The sequence below is a fragment of the Eretmochelys imbricata genome, chromosome 10 (genome assembly GCF_965152235.1).
Source record: "Eretmochelys imbricata isolate rEreImb1 chromosome 10, rEreImb1.hap1, whole genome shotgun sequence".
In the NCBI taxonomy this organism is placed as follows: Eukaryota; Metazoa; Chordata; order Testudines; family Cheloniidae; genus Eretmochelys; species Eretmochelys imbricata.
In genome coordinates, this window is record NC_135581.1 from 30,939,741 (window position 1) to 30,964,672 (window position 24,932).

Sequence of the window (24,932 nt, forward strand, 5' to 3'; positions counted from 1 at the left end):
TTGTCTATATGAAATTTTAGTTTGTAATGAGTTTGCTAGTGCTGTTCACGTAGCACATTGTAAAACTAGGCAAATATCTAGATGAGTTGATGTGCCCCCTGGAAGACCTCTGTGTACCCCTAGGGGTATATGTACCCCTAGGGGTATATGTACCCCTGGTTGAGAACCACTGTCCTAGGTGATATAGTAATACATATAATAAACAAGAACAACTTCTCACAAGGGACACTTGGGGCTGGATGTTTATATGATTCTTGGAAACATCACCTTGTATGAGCAACCAATGGAAGCATTCAGCTTGGTACCTGAATAGCATAACCAGAGAGAACCTGGCTTACAGTAGCAAGGTTGATGGTAACATTAATGTGTTGGCAAGCTCTTCAAAGGGTTTCCTTTGTACCATCAGCACTCCTGCACCGTTCAGACTGTTGTAAAATAACAAAACCTGAATGGCTCCCTTCCTCTGCCCACAATGTGCTGCCTTTTCTGCAGTGGTGCAGGTTGCACTAAGAGGGTTATTTTGCAGGAGCTTTCAGCATCTGCTGGAGTTGGCGAAGCTCCTTCAGGAAGGATAGAAAAGAAACGGGAAAAATGTTCTTATTGCCATTCCTGCTTTCCAGGTCTCTTGGGGATGGTGGCTCATATGATGTACACCCAAGTTTTCCAAGTGACAGTCAGCCTTGGACCAGAAGATTGGAGACCACATTCATGGGACTATGGCTGGTCCTTCTGGTAAGTGTCTCCTTCATTTAGGATCTTCTTCTCACTCTTAAATTGTCTGATTATGGATATCAGTGCAGGGGTTACAAACATGGTCTTAAATCTCCAGGAAATTGTATGTGCATTTCCAAGTGCAAAAATACTCACAGTTGATCATGGACATTGGATGTACAATAACTGGGATTGCATTGGCTAGTTATAATTGCAAATAAAAATGATCTCTTGCAAGTCAATTGCAGCCACAATTACCACCACTGAGAGCAGTTCCATTAAGTGTATACATTTGAATTAGGTGCCATAACATTTCTGAAATGTTGGTCTCCTGAATTTAGGCTCAATTGTGCCTTACAGGGCAATTTTCTATAGAAGCGGCAATGCCCCTATGTGGCAGTGGGAGGCCTGGTGTCTTTGGATCTCACAATAGCACCCAGGGGGAGTTTCTTGGAAGGTTTGAGGCAAATCAGACAAAACTGTTTTGGAGATAACTTAATGTAGTGTGTGGGGGGGTGGGTGGAGGCTTTGGAAAGATTCCCAAATGTATTTTGCTCATGAAAAAAAATGGCTTGGCCTAGAAGCCCCCTAATATGTTTTATCCTACCCTTTAGTAGAACTGGCACATTTGACTAGTACAGGAGAATTTGGAGAGTTAGGAATATTTTGATCACAGGCAGTTTTGACAACTTTCAACATCTTGCATTGTCCTGTGTAGCCTGAGGAAGGGGTTTCCTTTGTAATTTATTACATTTTATTTTTTTTTATTACTGAGTAATATTTTAATTCTACTCCCCAAATCAGGCAGGTGTGGACACAATAATCCCTGCATACACCAAGGCAGGGGATTAGTGACCGTTCCACCCACACATACATCCCAAGGCAGGTGATTATTAACCCTCCAGGACCAGAGGCAGGATGTTCTTAGCCCCTCGCACCTCAATACAGTTGATTAGCCCCCTCCACATTGTGAGGCAAGGGATTAGCCCTCCCCCTCTTCCAAATCCCACATTCCAATGCAAGGGATTTTTAGCCCTCCACTCCCACTGCTGGAATTAGCCCCCCCACAATTGTTATCCCCCACAATCCCTCCTGTGTTCCAATGCAAAGAACTATTAGCCTCCCTCACCCCCTTTCAAAGGGTTATAAGGAGGCTATTGTGGCCCCCACCCTGGTTTCAGAGCTCACCGACACGAGTTCACACTGTTAGCTACAAATTGGATGTACAGGGGCCAGCTAGTTGTGAGTGTCAGTTCAGTGATTAGCAGGAAGCAGCCTGACACAGCCATGAGGGAGAGGCTGAAGGTGCCATGGCCCAGGTCATGGTCACTGGGCATTCCCAAACCTTCACACGTTTAAAGTAAAAATCAAACTTTCAGGTTCCTAGTTGTTGATTTGTGTTATAGCTACAGCCTCCTGCCAAGCTTCCCTGAATGACTGAGAGACAGTCTCATGCTTAACAACATTTTTATCTCCATGGTAATGTTGCCATTCTGGAGTATCTCCCATCATATGGCCACCAAGTACTTTAGAAGCATCAAATCAGTCCCAGTGCCCCATGGAGAGGGGTGCACATCAATATTTTTATTCTGTAGTTTGGGAAACTGAGGCCAGAGCCTAAGTGGCTTCCCAAAGGCCATGCAACAAGCCAGTATCACCACTGAGAAAAGAACCCAGCGTATCAGACTCTCAGGTCCTTGCTCTGACCCTAAAACCATGTTTCTGCCTTCCAGATTAACAGACATAATTGCTAAACAGACCAGACAACTGTATCTGCCTCTGGCAGTGGCCCACATGTAATGCTTTAGAGGAGGGTGAAACGAAACACACCCCACATGGCCTTCAGGCCAGTTGTGAGGTGTTGTATGTAGGGGAAAATTCCTTGATCCCTCTGGGGATCAGATGATGCCCTGAAGTGTGATTACCTCTGTCAGAAACATAAATTATATATAGGATATTTATAGCTTCCTTTTAAATACAGTTCTAGTGTTTGAGTGTCTGGCCTATACAGCAGGAAGGCCTACACCCCACTGAAGTAATACAGGAGAGGAAAGGTCATCTTGTGGCTGGGATTTAGAGGGTGGGGATTCAGTTCCTGACTGTCACAAGCTTTGTGTGACATTATACAATTGCATAGTTTCTCATTTGATTCAGTCCCCCTTCTGTAAAATGGGGGGAATAATACTGCCCTCTCTCAAATGGGAGTGGTGTGAAGTGCTCAGATAGTATAGCAATGGGGATGTATAGGTAACTAGACTAATTGCAACCAGTGTTATGGAGGTGCAGGTCATGGCAGCATAGTTAATATTGAGTGGAGTTTTGCACTTAAAGCAGGAATTGGAATTCAGCTTCCTAGTTGTATTTAAGTCAGTTTAATCTAATCTAGGACCATACATACTCAAGTACGATTAATTTATTACATTGCTGCAGGGAAAAGTTAAGGTTGTTTGGGTGTCAGCTGCACATTTCCAGGTCTTATCCTGTCTGGATTTCTTTTAAATGCAACTTTAACTCAGAATTTCCAACATTTTTCAGGTGTTGATTTCATGAAAATTAAGATCTTCAGGTATAGCTCCCACAGCTACATTGCAATAAAAAACCCATGTACCAAATCTCAGAACCCAGGTCAGCTGACTCAGCCTCCTAGGGCTGGGCTGTGGGAGCTAAAAAGAGCTGCAGAGACATTTGGGCTCAGGCTGGGCTCTGAGACCCTGTGCAGGAGTGGGTGGGTCTACACTGCAATTTTATTGCCCCACAACCCAAGACAGTGAGCATGAGTCAACTGACCCAGGCTGTCTGCATTGCAGGTCCTTTAGTGAAGTGTAGACATACCCAGAGAAACCTGCCTCCTGCTACCCTATAGCTCAGTGTAGGAGACTCCAGTTCAAATCCTACTCCCACATTAGACAGAGGAGGGAGCCAAACTGGGGTCTCCCACAGCCCACGTAAGGTCTCTAATCACTGACAGATAAGGTGGGCATCACCTCTTCCTACTGCTGTTTTGTGAATAGCACTGAAGTCCCAAAAATACAAATAAACCTGAAACCATTCAATGAATTCATATCACATTCATGAATAGTTTTAGGTCAACTGAAACTGCGTTTTTGGGGAATAAACTATTCATTTGAAAAATTTCACCCCACTCAACTGTGGCATCCATGTTACCAGACAGGACTTCTCATTGCCAAGGATAAGAATCGCAGCCCAAGTTATCCTGCTTTGCATTATGGAGATCGGGCTGAATGAATAATCGTGGTTTAGTTCAAAGGCCAAAATGAAAAAACAAACCCACACCTATTTCAGGTTAAACAAAACATTGTTTGATCTGAAGTGAAATTTTTGGATTTTCAGTGTGTTAACCCTACACCAAAATTTTTTTAAAAAAAGCCAGCTAAAATTCTTAATGTCATTTCAAATTAAAGTCAAAACATTCTGAAAATGTTTTGATTTTTTTATTCAGCTGAATCTATTGACCCAAACTTGTGAATAGTTTTGTTTGACCAAAAATATTTTTTTTTGGTGAAGCTGTTGGCTGAACCAAATAGTCTAGCTCTAGTCAGAGTTCTTGAAGTAAAATGAGTCAAATCTGTTGTAGCCATGTTGGTCCCAGGATGTTAGAGACAAGTTGGGTGAGATCATTTATTGGACCAACTGCTGTTGGTGAAAGACCAGCTTTTGAACTTAGAGATCTTCTTACATCTTTGTTACTGCATCCATCTTCTCTCTTTAATATGTTGGTCATTCCTGACCATGCTCCATTTACATGTGTCTCTTGCCTCCAGAAACCCAAGGTGGGCTGCTGTCTTAACCCCGTTCTGTCTGCTGGTTTTTCTTTCCACAGTCTGGCGTGGGGTTCTTTCACCTGCTGCATGGCTGCCTCAGTCACTACATTGAACTCTTACACTAAGACTGTAATTGAGTTCAGACACAAGCGCAAAATCTTTGAGCAGGGCTTTCGAGAGGAGCAGACCTTCCTAGACCAGGAGGCAATCAAGTACTTCAGAGAAAGGTCAGTGCAGTCAGTCTCTGGGTCAGGGAGGTTTTTGTGGATTCTACTGCTAGCCTCAAAGTTTGGGATCTCGCCCACCTCAGTAGATCTAGGTGGAGTCTGAGATACTTGAAGAACCATGTTAAAGAGAAGCCCACAGGATTCTGCTTGACTAGTGTTTTTTTCTTCAATGTTGTGAAGTCCCCCCGTATGCCACTTCTTATATACTCATTAAAGGCGGACTGGCAAGCTCCCAATGGCATGTGTCTGATTTGCAGGCGATGTTGCAAATGGAAGCAAAGACTTGTCTCCTAGTGTGTGTAGCCTGAAAGTCTTACATCAATGCTCAGTGTTTGGTGAAAATGACATTTTCCCTTTGCCTAAAGGAAGCTGCCCCTGCTCTGGGAGCATCTACTTGCAAAAAGCCATTCAGAATCTAGGCAGTACAGATGCTTCTCTGGAAATGGGCTCAGTCCTGCTGGAATGAGGTGAAAATGCTTGGCTTCAATTTGAAAATGTGTTCTCCATTGCAACAGACATTGTGCTCTGACCCAGTGTCAGAAATGTGCAGCTTTTGGGAGTAGGGACAACTGCATACTCTCCCCCTGGAACACAGACCCCTACATTATTCCACATCCTCCTTGAGACACACACTTACCACCAGTCACCCTCAGCTATGCATGTGCACACAGAACTGGTCCTCCTTGCCCTGTACACACACCTCACCTATCAACCCCACCACTTGTGGGCACAACCCACCTGCCATTGACACACCCCTGCCACATGCACACTTCCTCCTAAGAAGGATGAAGTCATCCCCCCTCCTTCCCCAGCATGTGCACCAACCACTCAGTCTCAAACACATGAGCACCCAGAACAAATACTTTATTCCCTTGCTGCCTGCATCCACTGCCCATCTCCCAGTCTCCACACTCCATGCTCACATATCCACAACTCACCTGGCCCCACCACACACACAGCCCCCCTTCCCCTGCATACTAACACACACCCTGTCCTCCTCCACATATACACAAGCCACCTATCCCCCTCCAACACACACTTGTCTTTACCCATAAACATATGCACTGATCCCCCTCCGCTAGTGGGCCTGCTGCCCGTTCCTTTGACACACTGCAAATCCACATTACCCCACCCATCTATAAACCACACCCCCATGCTCTGCAGCCTTCCTTGCATACACCCACTGATCCTCCTAGCCATACCCCACACATCCTACTTACTGCCTACAAATCACATCCCCCTCCATACCCACTACCAACCCCCTCACACACCACCACCCATCCTCCCCATCCCCACTACCCATCTCCCTCCATACACAACCACCCACAGCCCCATTCTTGCAAGCACTCACAGCCCATCCTCTTCCAGTAATACACACATTACCCCACAAGTACACACCAGCCTGCCATTCTGCTACATATGCTAACCGTCCCCTGCCATCTTCTCCACACACTCCCCCCACAAACCACCCATCTCACACATTCACATGCCACCCAACCCCCTTGCAAACACACTGACCATACTGCCCCCTCACATCACCCAACACAAGCTAAGTGACCAACTGTGGGTTGAGCAGATGCAATCTATCAGAACTGCCAGCTAGCAAGGAGCATCCCCAACCAGGTAGCAACACTGAGCAGACTTGAGTAGATGCTTTCATTAGCAACCTATAGACCTGCCTTGGTCACCTGGCTGGACTGTGGATTGGCTGGACACTTAAAACTTGCAGCTAATTTTTTCCAATGACTCATGAGGCTCAGCACACTCAAACAGTTGGTTACATATGTGAGAATTTCCATTTTACGTACAGCATGGACAAGCACATAGATTTGGCAGACTTTCTGAAAAGTAGGGTGGCTCATTGGCCAAGATGGAAGTCCGTCGTGGGAAAGCTAGACTCTAGTCCCAGCTCTGCTGGAAGTGACCTTAACACATCTGTATTCTATCTGAAATTGCAGGAATACCTGCCTTCCCCCTCAGGTAGGGCAAAAGGCCTTGCTCAAAACAAAAGCAGCCTAGAAATATTGATGTCAGTCAGTGAAGGAGATGAGATATGAACTAGTCTCCAGATTCCCTGCTCAGTGTACCTTTCATTAGCTTAAAAGGTATCTGGAGGGGGAAGCTAACAAACAGGCTGCTCAGCAAGGCATGGGAGCACACGTTTAGAAGTGGTGCACCTTCCCATAGGTGAAGAGATATTGATGGCAGAGAGCAGGAGGGGAATGAGCCATTTTTGTCCTGGCTGGAGGCATGGTTCTTTCCAAATGCTGGAGATGCCTCAGCAGGGCCAGGCAGCATGCTTAATGCAGATGGACTGTTCAGAGATTTTTGGCAGCAAACCTATGACAACTTCTACTCAGCCAGTACAAATGGTGATTTTTTGAGGCTTATAAATGGGCCACATTTAGTTTTATTAGAACAGTAAAAGGCCCCTCTGACATCAATTTGCAAGACAATTTACAAGCTCCAAAAGGTGCTAGCTCTTTTTAAAAAAGTCATTAAAAAGTTAATTTTGTCAAATTAAATTTTGGTGAGTCTTCCCAGGAAAATTCACCCTGAGGTAGAGAGCAAGAATGGAACATTTTTGCCTGAACTGTTAAAGTGAAAGAATTATAAGTGATTAAAAATGGGATTATAATAGGAAGTGTTAAGCAATTTTATATAGCATCACTACTAGTCCTTCCTGCATGATAAGCAGACCAAGTGAGTTGTATAGCAGATTAACAATTCTAACCCTTGCATGTTTGTTTTGATGGTGCTTTTTATCCCATTTGTAGCAGAACATTAGCAATATTGAACTTTCCTTAATGCTCAAAGTTCCAGGGTCGCTGTTTCTCCCTCTCCAAAATCCAAGTTGCTTCTAGTTTGTGGAAGGAAGCAATAGTCTAATCTTTTAAAAAGATTGAATGAGTGGGACATCTCTTGGTATGGGGAACCCCTTGCTGTAGGTATTGCTCTCCAATCAAAAGTTCACTGGACTGGGAATGTGGGTTTGAGTGGTCTTTCAGGGGGCACTCTGGAGGAAGAGCGTGAATGTGTGTGACTACATCAGAACTGCTGAATACATCACACCATGTGCTTGAAACAGACATTCTACTTCTAGGCCTCCTCCCTACATACAGGGCATACTCCCAGAAACAGTCTGTTGGTGTTTTATAATGGCAAAGGTGTTCATGAAACCATGTAGCTATCTCTCATTTAATAGCCTCATTCTCCCCTATATGGGATGACTTCTTTAGGGGAGAAGATTGTTTCTCTAGCCAGAACACACTGGCCATGTGGCTATATGCCCAGCTTGGTACAGGCTATTCAGATCTTCCTGCCTGGGAAGATCAGAACCTGGATGAAGATTTGTTCCTTGGTTTTTGACAGGGGTCTTTCTTATCATGCTTTGGACTGTACAGTATTATGAAGACATTAGGAGACAAAACACACCACAACTGAGACCACTCCATCATCAAGCCACACCCCCAAGTACTTCCACACTGCACGCAAGCCCTACACACACACACCACACTCCTGTTCCACACCCACACAGACCAGACCACACCCCACACGTGCCTTGCAAACCCAGCCCCACCTACCACATACACACCCCTACATGTCCAGACACACCCACATTATACACATGCCCGGCAGACTCAGCCCTCCCCCTCCACACACACCAAACCCTCCCATACCACATATGTGCCCACTACACACATACCACTCTGCACACTCTCCAGACCCAGACAACCCCCTTCACACACCCCACCATGCTCACCCCAAACACTGCCCAACCCCTATGCATCCTCCAGACCCAAACCACCTCTTCCATGTACAAATGTCCCACCTTACACCCAAACAGCTCATACCCCCTCCAGAATCAGACAATTCCTCTTCTCACATATACCTCACCACACCCCAGACACTCCAGCATCTCATATAAAATAGAATGCTAGATGTGTAGGGCCAGAAGGCACCTAGAGAGGTCATCTAGTCGAGTCCCCTGTGCTGAGGCAGGACCAAGTAAATCTAGAGCATCCCTGACAGGTGTTTGTCTAACTGGCTTTTAAAAGCCTCCAGTGACAAGGATTTCACAACCTTCCTTGGAAGCCTATTCCAGAGTTTAGCTGCCTTTACTGTGTTGGTATTTTCAATCCCTAACTAGAAAGCTTTTCCTAACTATATGCAATGCTCACACAAGCACTCACACCCCCTTTCTAGAGCACATACACATCCTCCACACACATACTTACCCTGCCACAAGCACTCCTTATACAGGTGTTGGGATAATTACAGTCTTCATGTAACTTTTACCATTAAGTTATATGTACTGAGCCTCAATGTCATCTTAATTTCCTTTATTTTAAAGTATTAAATTCATGTGGATACAGAATGAGAAACTCAAAGAGAATGTAACCATGTAATATTTCTAATGACCTGAAGATACACAGTAATCTGGTAATTTATTGCCAGATTCACCAGTATGCTCTGGATAATTTCTGCCAGTCAGGAGCAATGCAAAGCAGCCAACATGTACTGGCTAGTTACCTTGGGTTTACAGATGCTTTGTATCACCAGAAGATCACAAGTCAGTGTACACCCCTTTCCCCACACCTCCTCTAGCCCATACCCTCATCTGCATACACATACATAAGTAAAATTCTCCCTCCCTCCTGCACCCTCTACATTCCTCCCTCCGCACCCTCCTCCCGTCAAATTCCTATTTACTCCTGCATCCCCCCTCCATTCCTTTATGCACACATTCACCAAATTATCCATTCCTCAAATTCCCTGCATTCATGTGTGCATACAGTTTTTCCCACCTATCCCCACATTCCCCAGAGGTACATATGAACACGTGCACACCGCTTAATTTCTCTCCCGCCACTCCTTTTCTGTTGAGCAGACCTAGTGCAATGAAGTGAAAAGAAATAATGATTAAGGGTCATTTTCCCATTTTTCTGCATAATGGATGTTGATCTTTCACAGATGCTGAAAAATAAAGATAGCATCCATTTTGAAAGAGCAATTTGTAGAATTCTCTATTTTGCGAGTAGAGTTGGGTAAATGGATTTTTTTAGGTTTTCTAATTCTGAACAATTAAAGTTTTATATCAGACACTTGACTTTCAGCAAACCAAAAAGAAAAAATAGTTTGTTTTGGGTCAAATTAAGTTTTGTTTTGACAAAAATAAAAAAATCCAACAATTTAATTTTTAATGTTTTCATTAAGCTAAATGAAATTTTGGAACAATCATTTAAAAAAATCAAAATGTTTCATTTTGAAATGTTAGAAGAAACATTTAGTTTTCTGGGGGGACAGGGGAGTGTTTGGTTTGGGTATTTTAGGTGCTTTTCCCTGACCAAAACAGTTAAGTGAAAATGACAAATTTGCAAAACGTTTTGGTGTCATCAAATCTGTTCATTGAAAAAGTTTAATGTGAAAAATTTTGCCCAGCTCTAATTGCTACATTATTCTTTAGCCCCTGCCAAAGACAAAACTGTCAGTTATGAATAATAAAGGCAAAATCACTATTAACTTTGCACGTTTGAAGTGTTATTTCATTACTGAGATCTCTGGGGGGGCGTGCGGGAGGAGAGTCTGACAGTTGAGTGCTAAGTTTCTTAAGGGACCTATTTTCTAATTAGTTTTAACTCAAACTAATAAACAGATTTACTAGCACATGATCAGAAAACTCATTTTATATGCACAGCATTTACTCTTTGCATTTATGGAGGATGTGTCTATTTGTCATGGTTGCATCCTTGCTCTAAGTACAAAACTCAACTCAGCCATAACTATGAAGCAGGGCCAGTGCTTCCATAATAACAGTTCTGGAAGCCTTAGCCAAATTGTTTGTCCTTAGGCTGTGCCTGCAAAGCTTTTTAGACACCTTGGAACAAACACTAAGGGAGAGATTTTCAACAGCACAAATAGGAGTTAGGCCAAACTGACCTTGGTACTTTTGAAAATCTCCCCCAATGCTCCCAAAACTGAAATGACAGGACTGTGAGAAAGCCTAAAGCAAATTAAATTAGGAGCTACTCAGAATTCTAAAGATTAGGTGTTACTGCAAAGTCTAGTGTCCCAGGTGCTCCCAGATTTTATAAATAAGAGGGTCACAAGGAAGTAAAGGGCATAAAATGTTGAGCTCAAGCCAACAGTGTCAAAGCAGAAGAACTTTCTAAGCAATGGCTTCTAAGCAAAGCAAATTCTCCCTGCATAAAGCATGATGCCTCTTGGGAGTGAAGGCTCTAGGAATGTTCAGACTGGAACAGCTAATTGAGTATTTTACCTTATGCTGTTCTAGGGGGGGTGTGCAACTTGGAGGAGTCCAGCAGTCGAGAGAACTATTCCATTAACTTTATAACCCAGCCTGATTACCAGATATTATGAAAACTATTTCCTAGTCTGTCTGTACCATACACAGATTCACAGCATTTCTCTGCTCTGGTCTTTCCTCTGTTTCTAAATACCAATAAACGATTCCACTATCCCCTTGTCATGAGGTCATCCCCTGAGTCTTTTCAGGACTTAATCACAGACCACAATCACGCCAGGTTTCCTTCATCAGTACCATGTTTTACTGTATTCTTTCAGCAGGCCACAGCCTATAGTGTTATATGTATTTACACTGCACAGGTAGTTTCCCCATTTGCTTCTAGGGACAGGCACCATACTAACAGCAACCAGTGCTGGCTACCTCTGCCTTGCTTCAGGCTCCCTCCTCTTTAGCGCATCTTTCATGTCAATTTATATAATCCCACCTGCTGGGATTTCTTCCCCATCAGCCTTTCAGCTGTAGCTCTACTCAGTTAATTGACACCCTGTCAACTACCTATCTTCCAATTAAGTCCCAATTAATATATACTCATGGGTATTAAAGTGACAGGGTGATGAGTTAGCGTCTTACTCAGTGCACCCTGTTACAATCCTTCATAATAGAAATCCTCTCCTGTAAAAGCAGTTACAGGGCTGTGTTTATTATTGTGACTATTACAACGTAACTAAGCCTGTCATGAAGTGTTGGTTCTCATGCTGTGGGTAACAGAAGGTGGGGTCTTTAATAGAAATTGAAGTCTGCTCATTGGTTTGCAAAAAGCTCAGAACCCACTGGACTGTCCTTGGCAGACCACATTCTAGCACTGGTTAGAATGTCATTGGTTTAGAGTTTGGAAAGGGCCTTCATAACACATCATTTTCATTTTTTTAAAGATGTATTCTATATGATTTGTATTGACACAATCCTCCTACTGGGCAGAAAAGGGACATGTTGTGTCTACATGCTCTTATATGTCAACAATGTGTTATTTGTCAAATGTGTCCAGTTAAGGTGACAAAGTTGAGCCACAGTAACCTACATATCCTGCAAAAAAGATACAGGACCAGACACTCAGCCCGTGTAGATCAGTATAGCTTCACTGACTTTAATGGCATTACTGCCATTTACACGAGCTGAGAGTCTGGCCTAGAAGCTCCTCAAGATTTAATAAAGCAATAAACAGTGGGTTTTATCTCATTTATATTCATGCACACTCTCAGACAGTGGATTCAACTTCCTTGTGGGTCTCTTTAGGAACCCAACTGAGGAGGCAGGCCAAGTCAGTGCATCATCCTCCAGTAACCCCAGCCCCTACCCCCCCTTTCCTAGCTACAACTCCACCCACTTTCTAGGCTGTTCTAGCCAACTCCAGGCCCTCCACTGGAGCCCAGCGTGTAGGTGGCTGCATTACTATGACCTTTCCCTCAGCCACTACAACTTGGGCCTAAATATACTGCAAACCAGTGTGTCTCACTTAGCTTTAAATCTCATTAAGTAAAATATGGCCCTGGTGACAATGTGCTTTGTCACTTCCCCTCTAAGTGTGAATAGGGTGTGTGTGTGTGTCATTTTATAAGTTTGCTGAGGTGCTAGTTAGATTTTTTTTTAAATCTGAATCCTCAAAAACAGATTTGCTAATTTGATAAGTGTTATAGCAACTATTAGAATGCAATTTGATAGGATAACACCTTCTTGTTGAGTCAAGGGGGCATTTGCTTATGACTTTAATGCTTTTCAGGTCAATTTTTATCTTGGACAGTATTTCTCAAATCAGGACACTTGGTTATTCTTAGCCAAAGAATATATTCATAGATTCTCTGATTCCAAGGCCATCTGGGACCATTGTGATCATCTAGTCTGACCTCCTTTGTAACACAGGCCAGACAACTACACCCAAAATAATGCTGAGAGCAGATCTTTAAAAAAAACCAAAACATCCAGTCTCGATTTTAAATTGGTCAGTGATGGAGAATCCATCTCAACCCTTGGTAAATTGTTCCAGTGGTTAATTATCCTCACTGCCAAATATTTACACCTTATTTCCAGTCTGAATTTGTCTAGCTTCAACTTCCAGCCATTGGATCATGTTATTCCTTTCTCTGGTAGATTGAAGAGCCAATCATCAAATGTGTGTTCTCCATGCAGGTATTTAAAAGACTAATCAAGTCATTCCTTAATCATCTCTTTGATAAGGTAAAGAGACAGAGCAACTTTCAATTGGGGAAGTTTTCTAGCCTGTGTGATGCAGAAGGTCAGAGTAGATGATTATAATGGCCCTCCTGGCCTTAAATATCTATGATTTTTCCTGTGGCTCAAGTTTTTCTTATTTCTAAAATATGCCTCGCATGACACTTTGCATTACCTGAAGCTTTCCCAGCTGTAGCTGTCAAATCACCTGAGAAATGGTATCATGCAGGACTTGACCCATTTTACAGACAGACTATGCATATAGATTACAGTACATTTTTCCTGAGGCACTGTGATGTAGAGGATAACTTTAAGCAACTAAATTTGAAATGTTTAGTGTTAAGTTATCTGTAAAATTGGGATGAGGAAAGTGGGGGTTCTAGTTTTTCCCCCATTGTCCTCATACATCCAAATGACTGAACACTTTTGCTCAAAGCTTCCAAAAAGAAAGAAAAAACTCACCTTCTGGCAGAGACCACTGACGCCTTGTCTACACTACAGGGGAAATTCAATCTAAGTTATGCAATTTGAGTTACGTGAATCATGTAACTCAAATGGATGTAGCTTAGACCTACTTACCAGGGGGTCCACACTACACAATGTTGACAGGAAACACTCTCCCATTGACCCCCCCCCCCCTTACTCTTCTCCATCCAGTGGAGTATAGAGTTAATGGGAGAGTAATCTGCAGTTGATTTAGTGAGTCTTCACTAGACCCACTAAATCAACCGCCAGTGCATCAATTGCCACTCATCCATCCCCCGGTAAGCGTAGACAAGCCCTGAGTAAAAGAGGATGTTAATAAATTGGGGAGGGTTCAGTGAAGAGCCACAAGAATGATTAAAGGACTAGAAAACTTGTGTTTAGTGTGTGATGGGTCTCACTCACCACTGCGGCACCTCCTGCCAGCTGTCATGGGAATTAGCTCTGCTCACCAGAGCACCCTCCTCTGGTGGTGCCTCAGCCCATCACTTTTGTTCCAGGACCAACACCACACCCAGGACTGCAGCATCCTCTTCAGTGACATTGCCTGTCACGCCACGCTTTGTGTTCCCCCCTTCCAGAGCACCTGCAATCTCTGTCCCATCACTACTTCAGTGGCAATTGTAGTCCTATTGTCCTGGGGCTGCTTCCCATGCGGCTCCAACACCCTCTTCTGCCCTTACCTCAGGGCCTCAGCCTGCAGGCCCTAGCAGCCAGCCAGGAGCTCTCTTTAGCTCCCCCAGTCCCTGGTTGCAGCACTGCTCTGTCCCAGGTGCTGGTACCCCTTCCTTCTGCTAAGAGCCTAGTCTTCTCCCATCAAGCTCCAGTCAGCTACTAAACTCTGCTCTGCCATGCAGCCCTTCTTATATGAGCCTGCCAGGCCATGATTGGCTATTTCTCTCAGCCTCTTTCTAATTGGCTGCCTCCAGCACAGTCTCCTTAGGGCTGCTTTTGACCCCTTTTCTGCCAGTGAGGGGCAGCTGCCCCATCACACAGTGATAGACTCATGAAGCTCCATGTATTTAGCTTTACAAAGAGAAGGTTAGGGAGTGATTAATTACAGTCTATGGGGAACAAATATTCAATAACTGGCTCTTTAGTCTAAGAGATAAACGTATAACACGATTCAATGGCTGCAGGTTGAAGCTATACAAATTCAAACTGGAAATAAGGGGTACATTTTTTAACAGAATAGTTTACCAAGGGTGGTGGTGGATTCTCCATCATGGTCATTTTAAAATCAAGATTGGCTGTTTTTCTAAAATATCTGCTCTAGGAATTATTTTGGGACAGTCCTCTGGCCTGTGTTGTACAGGAAGTCAAACTAAATGGTCACAGTGGTCCCTTCTGGCCTTGGAATCTATGGAATTCTAGCCTCATTGAAGGTGATGTCAAAAGTCTCACTGATTTCCAGTGGAGCCAGGATTTCACCCTGAGTCTGGGAAATTTCAGCCCAAAAGGTTAAAGGTTTGGAACATTCTGCACAATTGGAAACAAATGTTAGAAGTGAAAGAATTCTGTAAACCACCACAGAGTTTGCTCCTGTTCCCCTTATAATAATTACCTTTCAGTATGACCATTTCCTATAGTCTCATGTGCATGTAGCATTTTTTCTTATTGTGTGGGCTCTTAAGGAAAAATTACTAATGTACTGTAATCCCTCTTGTTTGCAATAGCTTCAGGTGCATACACAAAGAGATGTGAAGATTCTGGCCAAGAGTTTCAAAAGAGATGCCTAAGGTTTGGCTCTAGTGTCTATATTTAAGCATCTAAATAACTTCCCTGATTTTCAAAAGTACTGAGCACCCAGTAGCTGCCATTGACAGTACAAATGATCAGGAATTTCAAATCTGATTATTTGCCTCCTATTGGCATGCAAGATACAAGTGCAAAGTTCTGCCTTGGATTTATTCTGCAAAGCATGGAAGGGAACATCTGCAGAGCTGTTCCTTCTGGAAAGTTACATGGACTGGCATATAAATGGTGTAGTATTAACATACCCACTTCCAACACATGTACTGTACAATGTTAGTTCCTGCTGCTTAGATTCATCATGAAGAGTGAGATGCAGCCGTGACCCCCTCCCCCCAATTCCCATTCCCCCTAGCCTCTGTACATAAGCTTTCCCCTGAGAAGGGCAAAGCCAATGGAAACAAGTCCCTCCTGAGACCATTAGGATCACCGTAATGGGCCTGGCTGGCTGTAGATGGAGGAGCCCAGGTATGTTGTACTCTTATTGATTTTGACCCTTCCTTTCTGTACATTTGGGAACAGCCGTTGTTTCTGTTAAAGATGCTACTTCTATATTCTCTTTTCCAGAACAAAGGAGGAGAGGGATGAGGATGGGGATCTGAGGTTACAGTGCCTCCATAGCTGCTCCCCAAATAGTAAGTGAACATAGCTCTCCATGTCTCTAATAGATGATGGTTTATGTAACCCCCAGAATAGTTCCTGGGAGTTTGGATACAGGTTAAAGTAGGGAGGTGGGACAAATACATGTTTGCAATTTAATCAAATAGCCAACATGCATGTGCAATTTTAATCAAATAGGAATAATGAAAAATAACTGAACTGTGCACAATCCCATGAAGTTTATTTTAGCTGTGCATCCAAAGCAATGTTGTCCTACAATGATATACCATATAGTATCTCTAGCAGCCGTTACTACAGAGACATCTATTTTTCAAGATAAGCACTAATTTAGAAAACTATAACTGTATAATATTCAGCATGCAATAATAATGTACAACATTTGTACATGTTTCATCAGTATGTGACACTAATCCACACTGGTGCATGCGGTGAATATCTACCATTCATAGATAAAATCAGTGAAAGCAAGTATTATTCAATAATAACTTTAATATGAATCAACTGGGCCAACTCCTGCAGTCTTTCATCAGTCACTACACAGACAAATCAATAGGTCTTTACTTTAATCTTATTCAGCATTTATTCAGGCAAAATTCTTACTGTAGCCAATGGGAGTTAGCCAGCTGTTCTGTCTCATTGCTGATGAACATGGGAGTAAGGATCTCAGGGTTTGGCCCATAATGAATGCTCTTCTTTCCCTTCAATATGCAGCAAATACAAACACGGATATAGCAACATGTTGTTTATTTATGGTAAATAGCATTGTGTTCAAAAGAATCATGGAATTCTCACAAAGAAAGCTGGAGAATCCTCACTCAGCAGAGTGGAAGAGCCTCTTGGAGGGAACGCTGCTTGGCAGAGCTCCCGGAAGTGACCTGCCAATACTAATGAGATTTGGAAACCTGAGAGTATTCCACTTCCTCTGTTTTACTGGGATGCAGAATGCACAACCACATCTCAGTGTCCACAGCCTTGATAATAACAAGGACAGAGATACCTCTACAGTTTTGTCCTAGCAGCTCCACGGACTTACATTCTCCACAAATGGTTTTTTGATGGTGGTGGTCATCAGATCTACTGGCATTTACTGAGGCTTGAAGGCAGCTTTGGTATCACAAAGGCGGATTAGCACTTGAGCTGAAAGAGTTGCATGTCAGCTGTGGATCCATTACACAAACTATATATTTTTTTCCATTTCCATATAGCTGAGGTGTAATGAAACAAAACTGATTATTTCTGATTGTGTTTCTGATTATATCAGTATAACATGAATCCTAACCTTGTTCTGGGACACACATGCACATCCAAATTCTCTTTCTCTCTCATCCCCCCACCCCAATACCATGCACACATGCACAACCACCCCGCCCTCTGGAGGAAAACACTTGAGAGCCTTGCATTGTTCCTTAAATGTCAACAAATTTGAACTCAGTAAGGTGAGGTGTTCCAGAGCTGAGCCCCACACTGAGAACTCCCCGCCCTTAATCCTCAAGCTGCTTGAAATTTTGACAACCTGGTATTTTCCCCCATCAAAAAATGGCATTTTGTTAAAAACTAAATGTTTTGTGGAAACTGTCACAATTCAGGGCAACTGCACCTATATTTCCCTGCTGTAGTCCAGCAAGGACCACTCTCAGGCCTCCAGCTCCCCAGACTTCAGCTCTCTTGGGCAGAGACACAATAGTTTCTCTCTCTTGACCAGGATATTTCCAGGCTCCCTGCCTACTCTGTGAATTTCGCAGCAAAGTCATACTGCCTAAACAGGCCCGCTTTACTTTTCTCCTCAGAGATGGTAAACAGTATAATTGACACAGTTAGGCTACAACCCAGCTCTTTCTCAGCAAGCACATTCATTCTTAAGGTAAAAGCATTTCAGAGAAAACCTATGAAAACAATAAAAGAATCTACATGCATGCTAATAAGCTTACCAGAGATCACCCCAACTCCAACAAGGGGTCTGGCCAGTGAACAGTCCTTCAAACCCCCGCAAGAGGGTTTTCTGTGATCACAAGTTCATAAAAGCTGTTTGCTCAGAACAAGCACACTCATGAATCTGTGAGTCACTCGTTTGGGCCATCTGATCCTGTGAATAGGTCCTCTCCCCAGAGCAGAGATTCAAAAGAGCAAGTCCAGAGGTGGGCATTTGCATTCCCCTCCTCCCAAGTACTTCCTAGGAAACCTACTCAACTAACAGTTCATTTTTGTCTTAGCCATTGTTTAGAACAGTCCATTGAAGCTCATAATGCTTCCCAAGGCTTATATTAGTCATGTCTCCAAGACAAATGACATACAATCCCATGATAACACATACATATTTGCATTTTTAAAACAATGAGTTCCTAAGATATTTAAACTTAATTCAACAATGTTTAATTTAATTCTATAAAGTTTGTCCAGGATACGGCAAGAAGTTGCCATACCTGTCACAGAAACACATTGCTTTCCATGAAAATTTTGTTGGGAAGGGTTCTCAGATCCAGGAGAGAAATTCTGGTCAAAATGAGAGAAACTGACTGCAGAATAGCCTGGTGGTTAGGGCACTCACCTGGGATGTGAAAGACCCAGATCCATGCTCTGCCTGATTCAGAGCAGGAGCATGAAATTGGGTTTCCCACATCCTGAGCAAGTTAGCTCTGGCTATTCTGGGATCAGTCTCTCTTTTTTGTGAAAGTTTTGTGTTTGTTCTGCATCAGAAAGAAAACTAATCTAAAAACCTCAACATTTTTCACAAAACAGACTTGTTGTTTTCCAGCCAGCCCTACTCAGACACTTCCCTCTAGGGACACAGCTTGAACACACCAGCTGAACGGAAGGGGTTGCAGAAGCACACTCTAAGAGGAGAATCTCTCAGGTAACCAGCCCAAGCTTCTGAGGATGTTTTAGATCAAAGATCCAAGTCAGTATCTTGAATTGCACCCAGAAGCAATCGGGAGCCATTGCATTTCCTGGAGAACTTATGAAACTTCTTCCCTGTGGCTAATACTGCCCAAACATTTGAGAAGCTGCATTGTACCCAAAGCACACCTTTACAGAGCTCTTCAGGTAGATGTTGTACTCTTCCCTGTAGAGGACATTGCAATAGTCCAGCCTGGAAGTCCTAAAGGCCTGGGGGATGGTGGTAAGGTCTGGATGAGAAAGAAAAGATCACAAATGCCAAATGCAGATGAAGCAAAGCGTTCCCAGCCATCACCACATCCTGGTATTGTAGGATCACACAGGAATCAAGAGCACCCCCAAATTATGAAGCTTTCTTTAAAAAGAAACAAAACACTTAATAATGGGGCAGGAACCATCCCTGGCATACTCTCAAACTCCTTCCTCCAACCTACCAGCATCACCTCTTTCTTGAGCTTTATGCAGCTCACTCTCAAAGTCCACATCTTAGATCAGCATTGGGTAAGCCCAGACATCACAATGGAAGACATAAATCAGTGTGTCATTTGCATTCTGTAATAACACAGCCGAAATCACTTAAGTAGCTGCCCTGGGTACCTTGTGGACATGCCTTGCCTACCCCGGCTCACAGAAAAGCCTCAGAGCAGAACGTGCATTGTCCAGAACTTAGAGAGGAAAGAATGGAAGCATCCTAAAGCAGAGCTGTCTGCCCAGTCCGAGCCTGCAGACTAGTTAATAAACCTCAGAGCCCTCTCAGGCTGCTCATCAGCCCCAAAGTATGAGTATGGACCCCTGACCATTGTCTATCTCTAGGGAGAGGTCAGTGCCCAGTGAGACCAGTGCTGACTCCATCCCAAACTCAGGCCTGGAACTGAAATGGAACAACCAAACCTGAGAACTCCAAATGACACCAGAATTGCCTCACTAGACCTTTATAATAGACTTCCCCACAGAGGGAAGATTAGCAACAGGCTGATAACTCTCCATCCTGCCAGTGACAAACTACAGCTACTTGCAGAAGGGAAACTGGCACCTGACCCTACAGGAGAGAAACACTGACAATCTCATGCATCAGTGGGCCTAATAGCTCTTACTTCAGCAAGACAACAGGGGCATGAGTGCAATTCAAATGCCCCAAGTGGAAGCTCTTGCAGTATATTCAGAGCGGGCTGACCGAGAAGACATTGTGTTTGGCCCCTCTGGGCACCAATCCTCCACCGTGACACCAGCCATGCCAGTCCAGATTCAGTGGATCATGTCTGTGAAGTAGGTGAAAAATTCCTCACAGCACTGCCCATGGGACTATTTCAGGGCAGAGCCAGACGTCACTTACCTGCCTGTGAATCAGAGCAATTCTGCTGCCAGATGTATCTGTACAGAGATATTGGAAGAGAAAGCGGCTTTCACCACCACTGCATACGTACCCCCGTTGCATGGACTCAGCATACAATCTTGGCCATTAGTGCTCCAATTTTTCAGCATGGATGTCTGATCTCTCCATTGCTCTGAGGACATCATCAGCTACCAAAACAAAATTCTGGGCCATTTCAGCCCTATGTCTGAAATCTGACAGCAGTACCAAATGCTTCTAGGGTTGGCTGGCCACCATTTCCTCAATGGACTTTCCCAGAAAGCAAAGTGTAGCAGATGGGTTATGATTGTCAAAATAATTTATATCAAGAGAGGATATCTTGACCAAGAACTCGTGAAGGGGTGGTGCAGACACTCTCTTCCTCCTGTTTTTATACTGTCAGAGCAGCTGCAGTCAATCTGATCTGCTATGTAGACTGAAAGCTCCTTGCAAAGGGAGACTTTCTGGTCTGAGACTTGGTGAAAGCAGCCTGAGTTACTCCGACAGCCCAGGACGTGGAACAGTGGATCAAGGTTAGACTTGCTAATGGAGCAGAACTCCGGAGGGAGTAGCAGGAAGGGAGGAGTACAGAGGATGGGAATAAATTTGGAAGGAGCAGAACTCATGGCCAAGTCTGAAGGCATGGCAAAGGGTGGGAGCAGGAGTGGCACGGCTACACAGGCAGCCTGGGTCAGGAGAGAACAGAGGTAGAGCAGGCAAAGGATGAGGAGAGGTTGTGTGGGAATGAGGAAGAGGAGGCAGGGGAGGTGATATTGAGATGACAGGGGAGTGCTTACAGGAGCAGAGGAGGAGCAAGGAGAGAAGAGGATTAGAGACTAGGAAGAAAGAGAGAGGAGAGGGGCTGAAGGGGAGGGCAGAGGCCAGGAATCAGGAGACATGTAGGAGATTCCCAGAGAGCACAGGAAGTAAGGCAGGGAAGAAGTTGCTGCATCTGGGCTATGCAGTGTGGGAGAAAGGAGACCTGCTCTGATCCACCATGCTAAATCAGCTGTTCTAGGAGACACAAGAGGGTGTGTGGTTCCAGCAGAGAGAAGGTGTCAGTGTCTGAGTTTGCAGGGAGGGGTTCAGAGAATCATAGAAAGTTGGAAAGCTTCTAGCAAAAGAGCAGACCTTGAGAATGGGAGTCAGGAGAGAGGGAGGGGAACAGGGTGGAGAGAGTCCACCAGTTCCAACCAGAGCAAGAAGAGGTTGCTCAGCCCTGTGTTTTGCTCCGGCCATGCCAGTGGCAGCTGCTGCTACCAGTCCCTGTGCTCTGAGAAGGAGGCGGCCAAGTGGTGGGGGAGTGACTTAACCTTCTGACTAACAGCATTCTGAACGAGGTAAGGGATCTGGGCAGCCATGCATGTCACAACAATGTTACTCTGAGGAAATGGGAATACAAAGCCCCAACTATTTACTCCGATTAAAAACATGAGTTACCAACAAAGAATGGTTGAGCAAACCCAGAGATGCTAAGGATGATCCTTGGAATAAATATAATACTATCAGGAACTTTTCAAAGAACTTGGAAAAGCCTTACTATTAACTTTGCAAGAGAAACCAGAATACCAGTCTCAAAGACTAGCTCTGCACTGTCAGCAGTGACAGATGTTACCCCAGGCCTGGCTTCTAATCACTGGGGAAAAGGTTTATCCAAGTAAGTTTTCTACCATATAGAGAGGAATTTGTAGAATTTCATTACTACAAAGGTTGTATCCAACTCCCCTTTCTTGCTGTATGCCAAACCCCTGTCAGACGTTTTATGGGGTGTGACACAAATGCACTGAGCTTCTCCTTGCCATCTGTCAGTCTGTGTGAGATTAGAGCCTCCCTTCTGACAAGAAACGTGCCACAAACCCCAATTTAGCATCAAAATGCACTAACACTCCACAGTGCAGGTTGAGTTACTTTGTCCCAATGTTCAACAGTATTTAGATGCCTAGAGAAGCAGATAAGAGGTTAGTGGGATTTTCAGAAGTCCCTAGTTTCCTAATGTTGTATGCAGTGTAGTTGTGGCCGTGTCGGTTCAACCTTGCATTTAGCTGTGACACTCAGAGTACCTTTCCCAGACTTAAAAAAGAGCTCAGTGTGACTTGAAAGCTTGTGTCTCTCACCAGCAGAAGTTGGTCCAATAAAAGACATCACCTCACCCACTTTGTCTCCCTAGTTTCCTAAAGCAGACTTAGACCTAACACGATTAAGCACTTTGAAATCCCACTAGGCCCTAACACAGAGTGCAGGGAGTTAAGATGTGAGCCTGCACTCTGTCACCAATTATTCCCCCGTCCCCCCCAAGAAAGCTGATAATTAAAGGTAATTCAGTAATGAAAGCTGGTGGTCTTGGGGAGCTAATGAGCCAATTAGTCCATCAGCTCAAGCCTGTTAAAGAGGCAGAGGAAGGAGATGCGGGGGGAGAAAGGAATAGGGGCGAGCCAAGCCTTAGGGGAGAGCGATCTCTGCTCCCCTCTGGTACTGAGGAGATGGTCTAAAGCAGAGGTCCCCAAACTGCGGGGCACACCCCGCTCAATGGGCACGAAGGAATGTTCAGGGTGGGGGCGTGGCTGGGACTTGGGCCAGCCCCCACAGCGGGCGGGGAGGGAGCGCCACCCAGCTCCGCTTCTGGCCCTGTGCCTGGGGCCCCACTCCCGGTCCTGCATTCCGCTGCCAGCCCCGCACCCGGTGTCCTGGCTGCAGGCTCTGTGCCCGGGGCTCTGCGCCAAGGGCTCCACTCCTGGCCCTGCCCCCAGCTGTGGCCCCAGCCTCAGCCCCCTTACCCCTGTCTGCATCCCCACCCTACCACACCCCCAAGCCGCAGCCCCTTCCCAGCCCCTGCTCTGGGGAGTCAGACAAGGGTAAGGTAATGTGTGAGGAAAAATATGTGGGGACCACTAGTCTAAAGCATAGGCCACATCGACAGTAGACTGTTGCACAGGCCTCTGAATGCGTTGGCGGAGGGAACTCCAATGGCATGGTAGACACACAGCCAGTAGAGTCTGAGCCGGTTTCTGGGGTGCAAAAAGGCAGGATCAGAGCTCGCCCTGCTACAAGCCCCTGTCTGCTTCATTAGGCACCAAAATGCCTTCGAAAATTAGGCCTTGGTTAGTTAGATGCTTTCTGGTGCCCCTGTGACCATTCATAGTTTTCACTCTTTACAAGACACTCCGGAAGCTTAAAACATGAACAAGCAAACAACAAATGGCCCATGCGCCTTTATTATTTCGAGGAAAGCTTGCAGTTTGGTAATGTTGATAAGCACTAATGACAGCACTATGGCATCAGTCAAATCTTACCTTGAAAATGTACTTCTTTCTGTTAACATTGGAAATAAATCCTGAGAATTAGTTATTGCTCTATGTCCAAGCAGCGATTAATTGCCATTTAATAATTCCCATAAATTCATGCCTCAGTGTCTGAGTTCCACACACGGAGGACAAAGCTCACCCACTGTATGCCCAGGGTTTGCATCTCCATTCTCCAGCTCCTTGAATGTCTGCATCTTGGCTCTTTCTCCATGAGCCAGACACTGGCTTCGCATCACGGCATTTTGGAATTGCTTTCTCTGGAACATTAACTTTTGCATCATTTCCTTTCACCAAAATACACCCGTTGAGACCGTAGATCTGTTTAGCACAATGCTCCCCGAATGAGGCAGTAAGCTGCTTAACTCTTCCCCAAGCCACATTTAAAACCTCATTTCTCACCTAAACAGCAGGACCTTTGTCTTTTGAGGCAAACGGTGTTCTGTTTAGCTCCTACTCCTAGACTTTCCCTTTACTAGCATTTTAAGTGCTATTCTGTATATTTCCAGAGCCACACTGCCAGATTGCAATTCATTCAGTCTGGGCCAAATCTTCAGCAGGTGTAAACTGGCTAGCTCCATTGATGGAAATGGCACTGCACTGAGTTATACCAGCTGACGATCTGGCCCTCTGTATTTAGTCTTGCACAGTTTCTCAGAAAGAACATATTGCTACTCTGGAATCTGTTTTCATGCTGATTTTTACACCCAGAGCTGGATTTAAGTACAAACAGAGCAAGGCTATTCTGGAGGCCTGAGTTACTGCCTGTAATCTTTTGTGTCTTGTTTTAATCACACTGGGAAATCCAGTTTGTGAAGCTCATGCTCTCAAATCCAGCTTCTCATTCTGACTCCCCGCATAAGGCTAACCAGCCCACAAGCAGGCTGTCACACTCTGTAGCAGCAAGTGGAGGAGGGGCTCTTGGTGTGAACAAATGAAAACAGTGAATGCAAGTGGGAGTAACACATTCAGTAATATCTCCCTTCAGCAAATGAGAGACTCCTTCTGGTACAATCTCCTGTCACAGCATCCTCAGGAAATGTTGTGAGCTAGTGGTATTGATTGTGATACAGGGAACGTAGCCCACCATAACCATTCAGCTCACAACAGTGAAATGATATAAACATACAGGCCAGATCCTGAGTTGGTGTAAATTGAAGTAGCTTCATTGAAATCAGCAGAGCCATGCTGATTTACATCAGCCGAGGATCTGGCTCATAGAGCTCAATTGTAGCCCTTCAGGGTTCAGCCACTTCCCATGAATGAGAACTGGAACTCCAGGAGCCACTCTGGCTCTCCCTCCAAGGCCGCAGCAGC

At 44.5% G+C, this 24,932-nt stretch overlaps 1 protein-coding gene across 1 annotated transcript in view; it reads left to right on the forward strand.

Moving 5' to 3' along the window:
- The window catches only part of GSG1L (GSG1 like), a 118,624-nt gene that overhangs the window by 70,078 nt on the left and 23,614 nt on the right, over window positions 1-24,932 (forward strand). Inside the window, exons 4-5 of the mRNA XM_077828796.1 lie at window positions 621-732; window positions 4,553-4,741. Of these exons, the coding sequence (XP_077684922.1) occupies window positions 621-732; window positions 4,553-4,741 (301 nt within the window). The remainder of the gene's footprint in view (window positions 1-620; window positions 733-4,552; window positions 4,742-24,932) is intronic.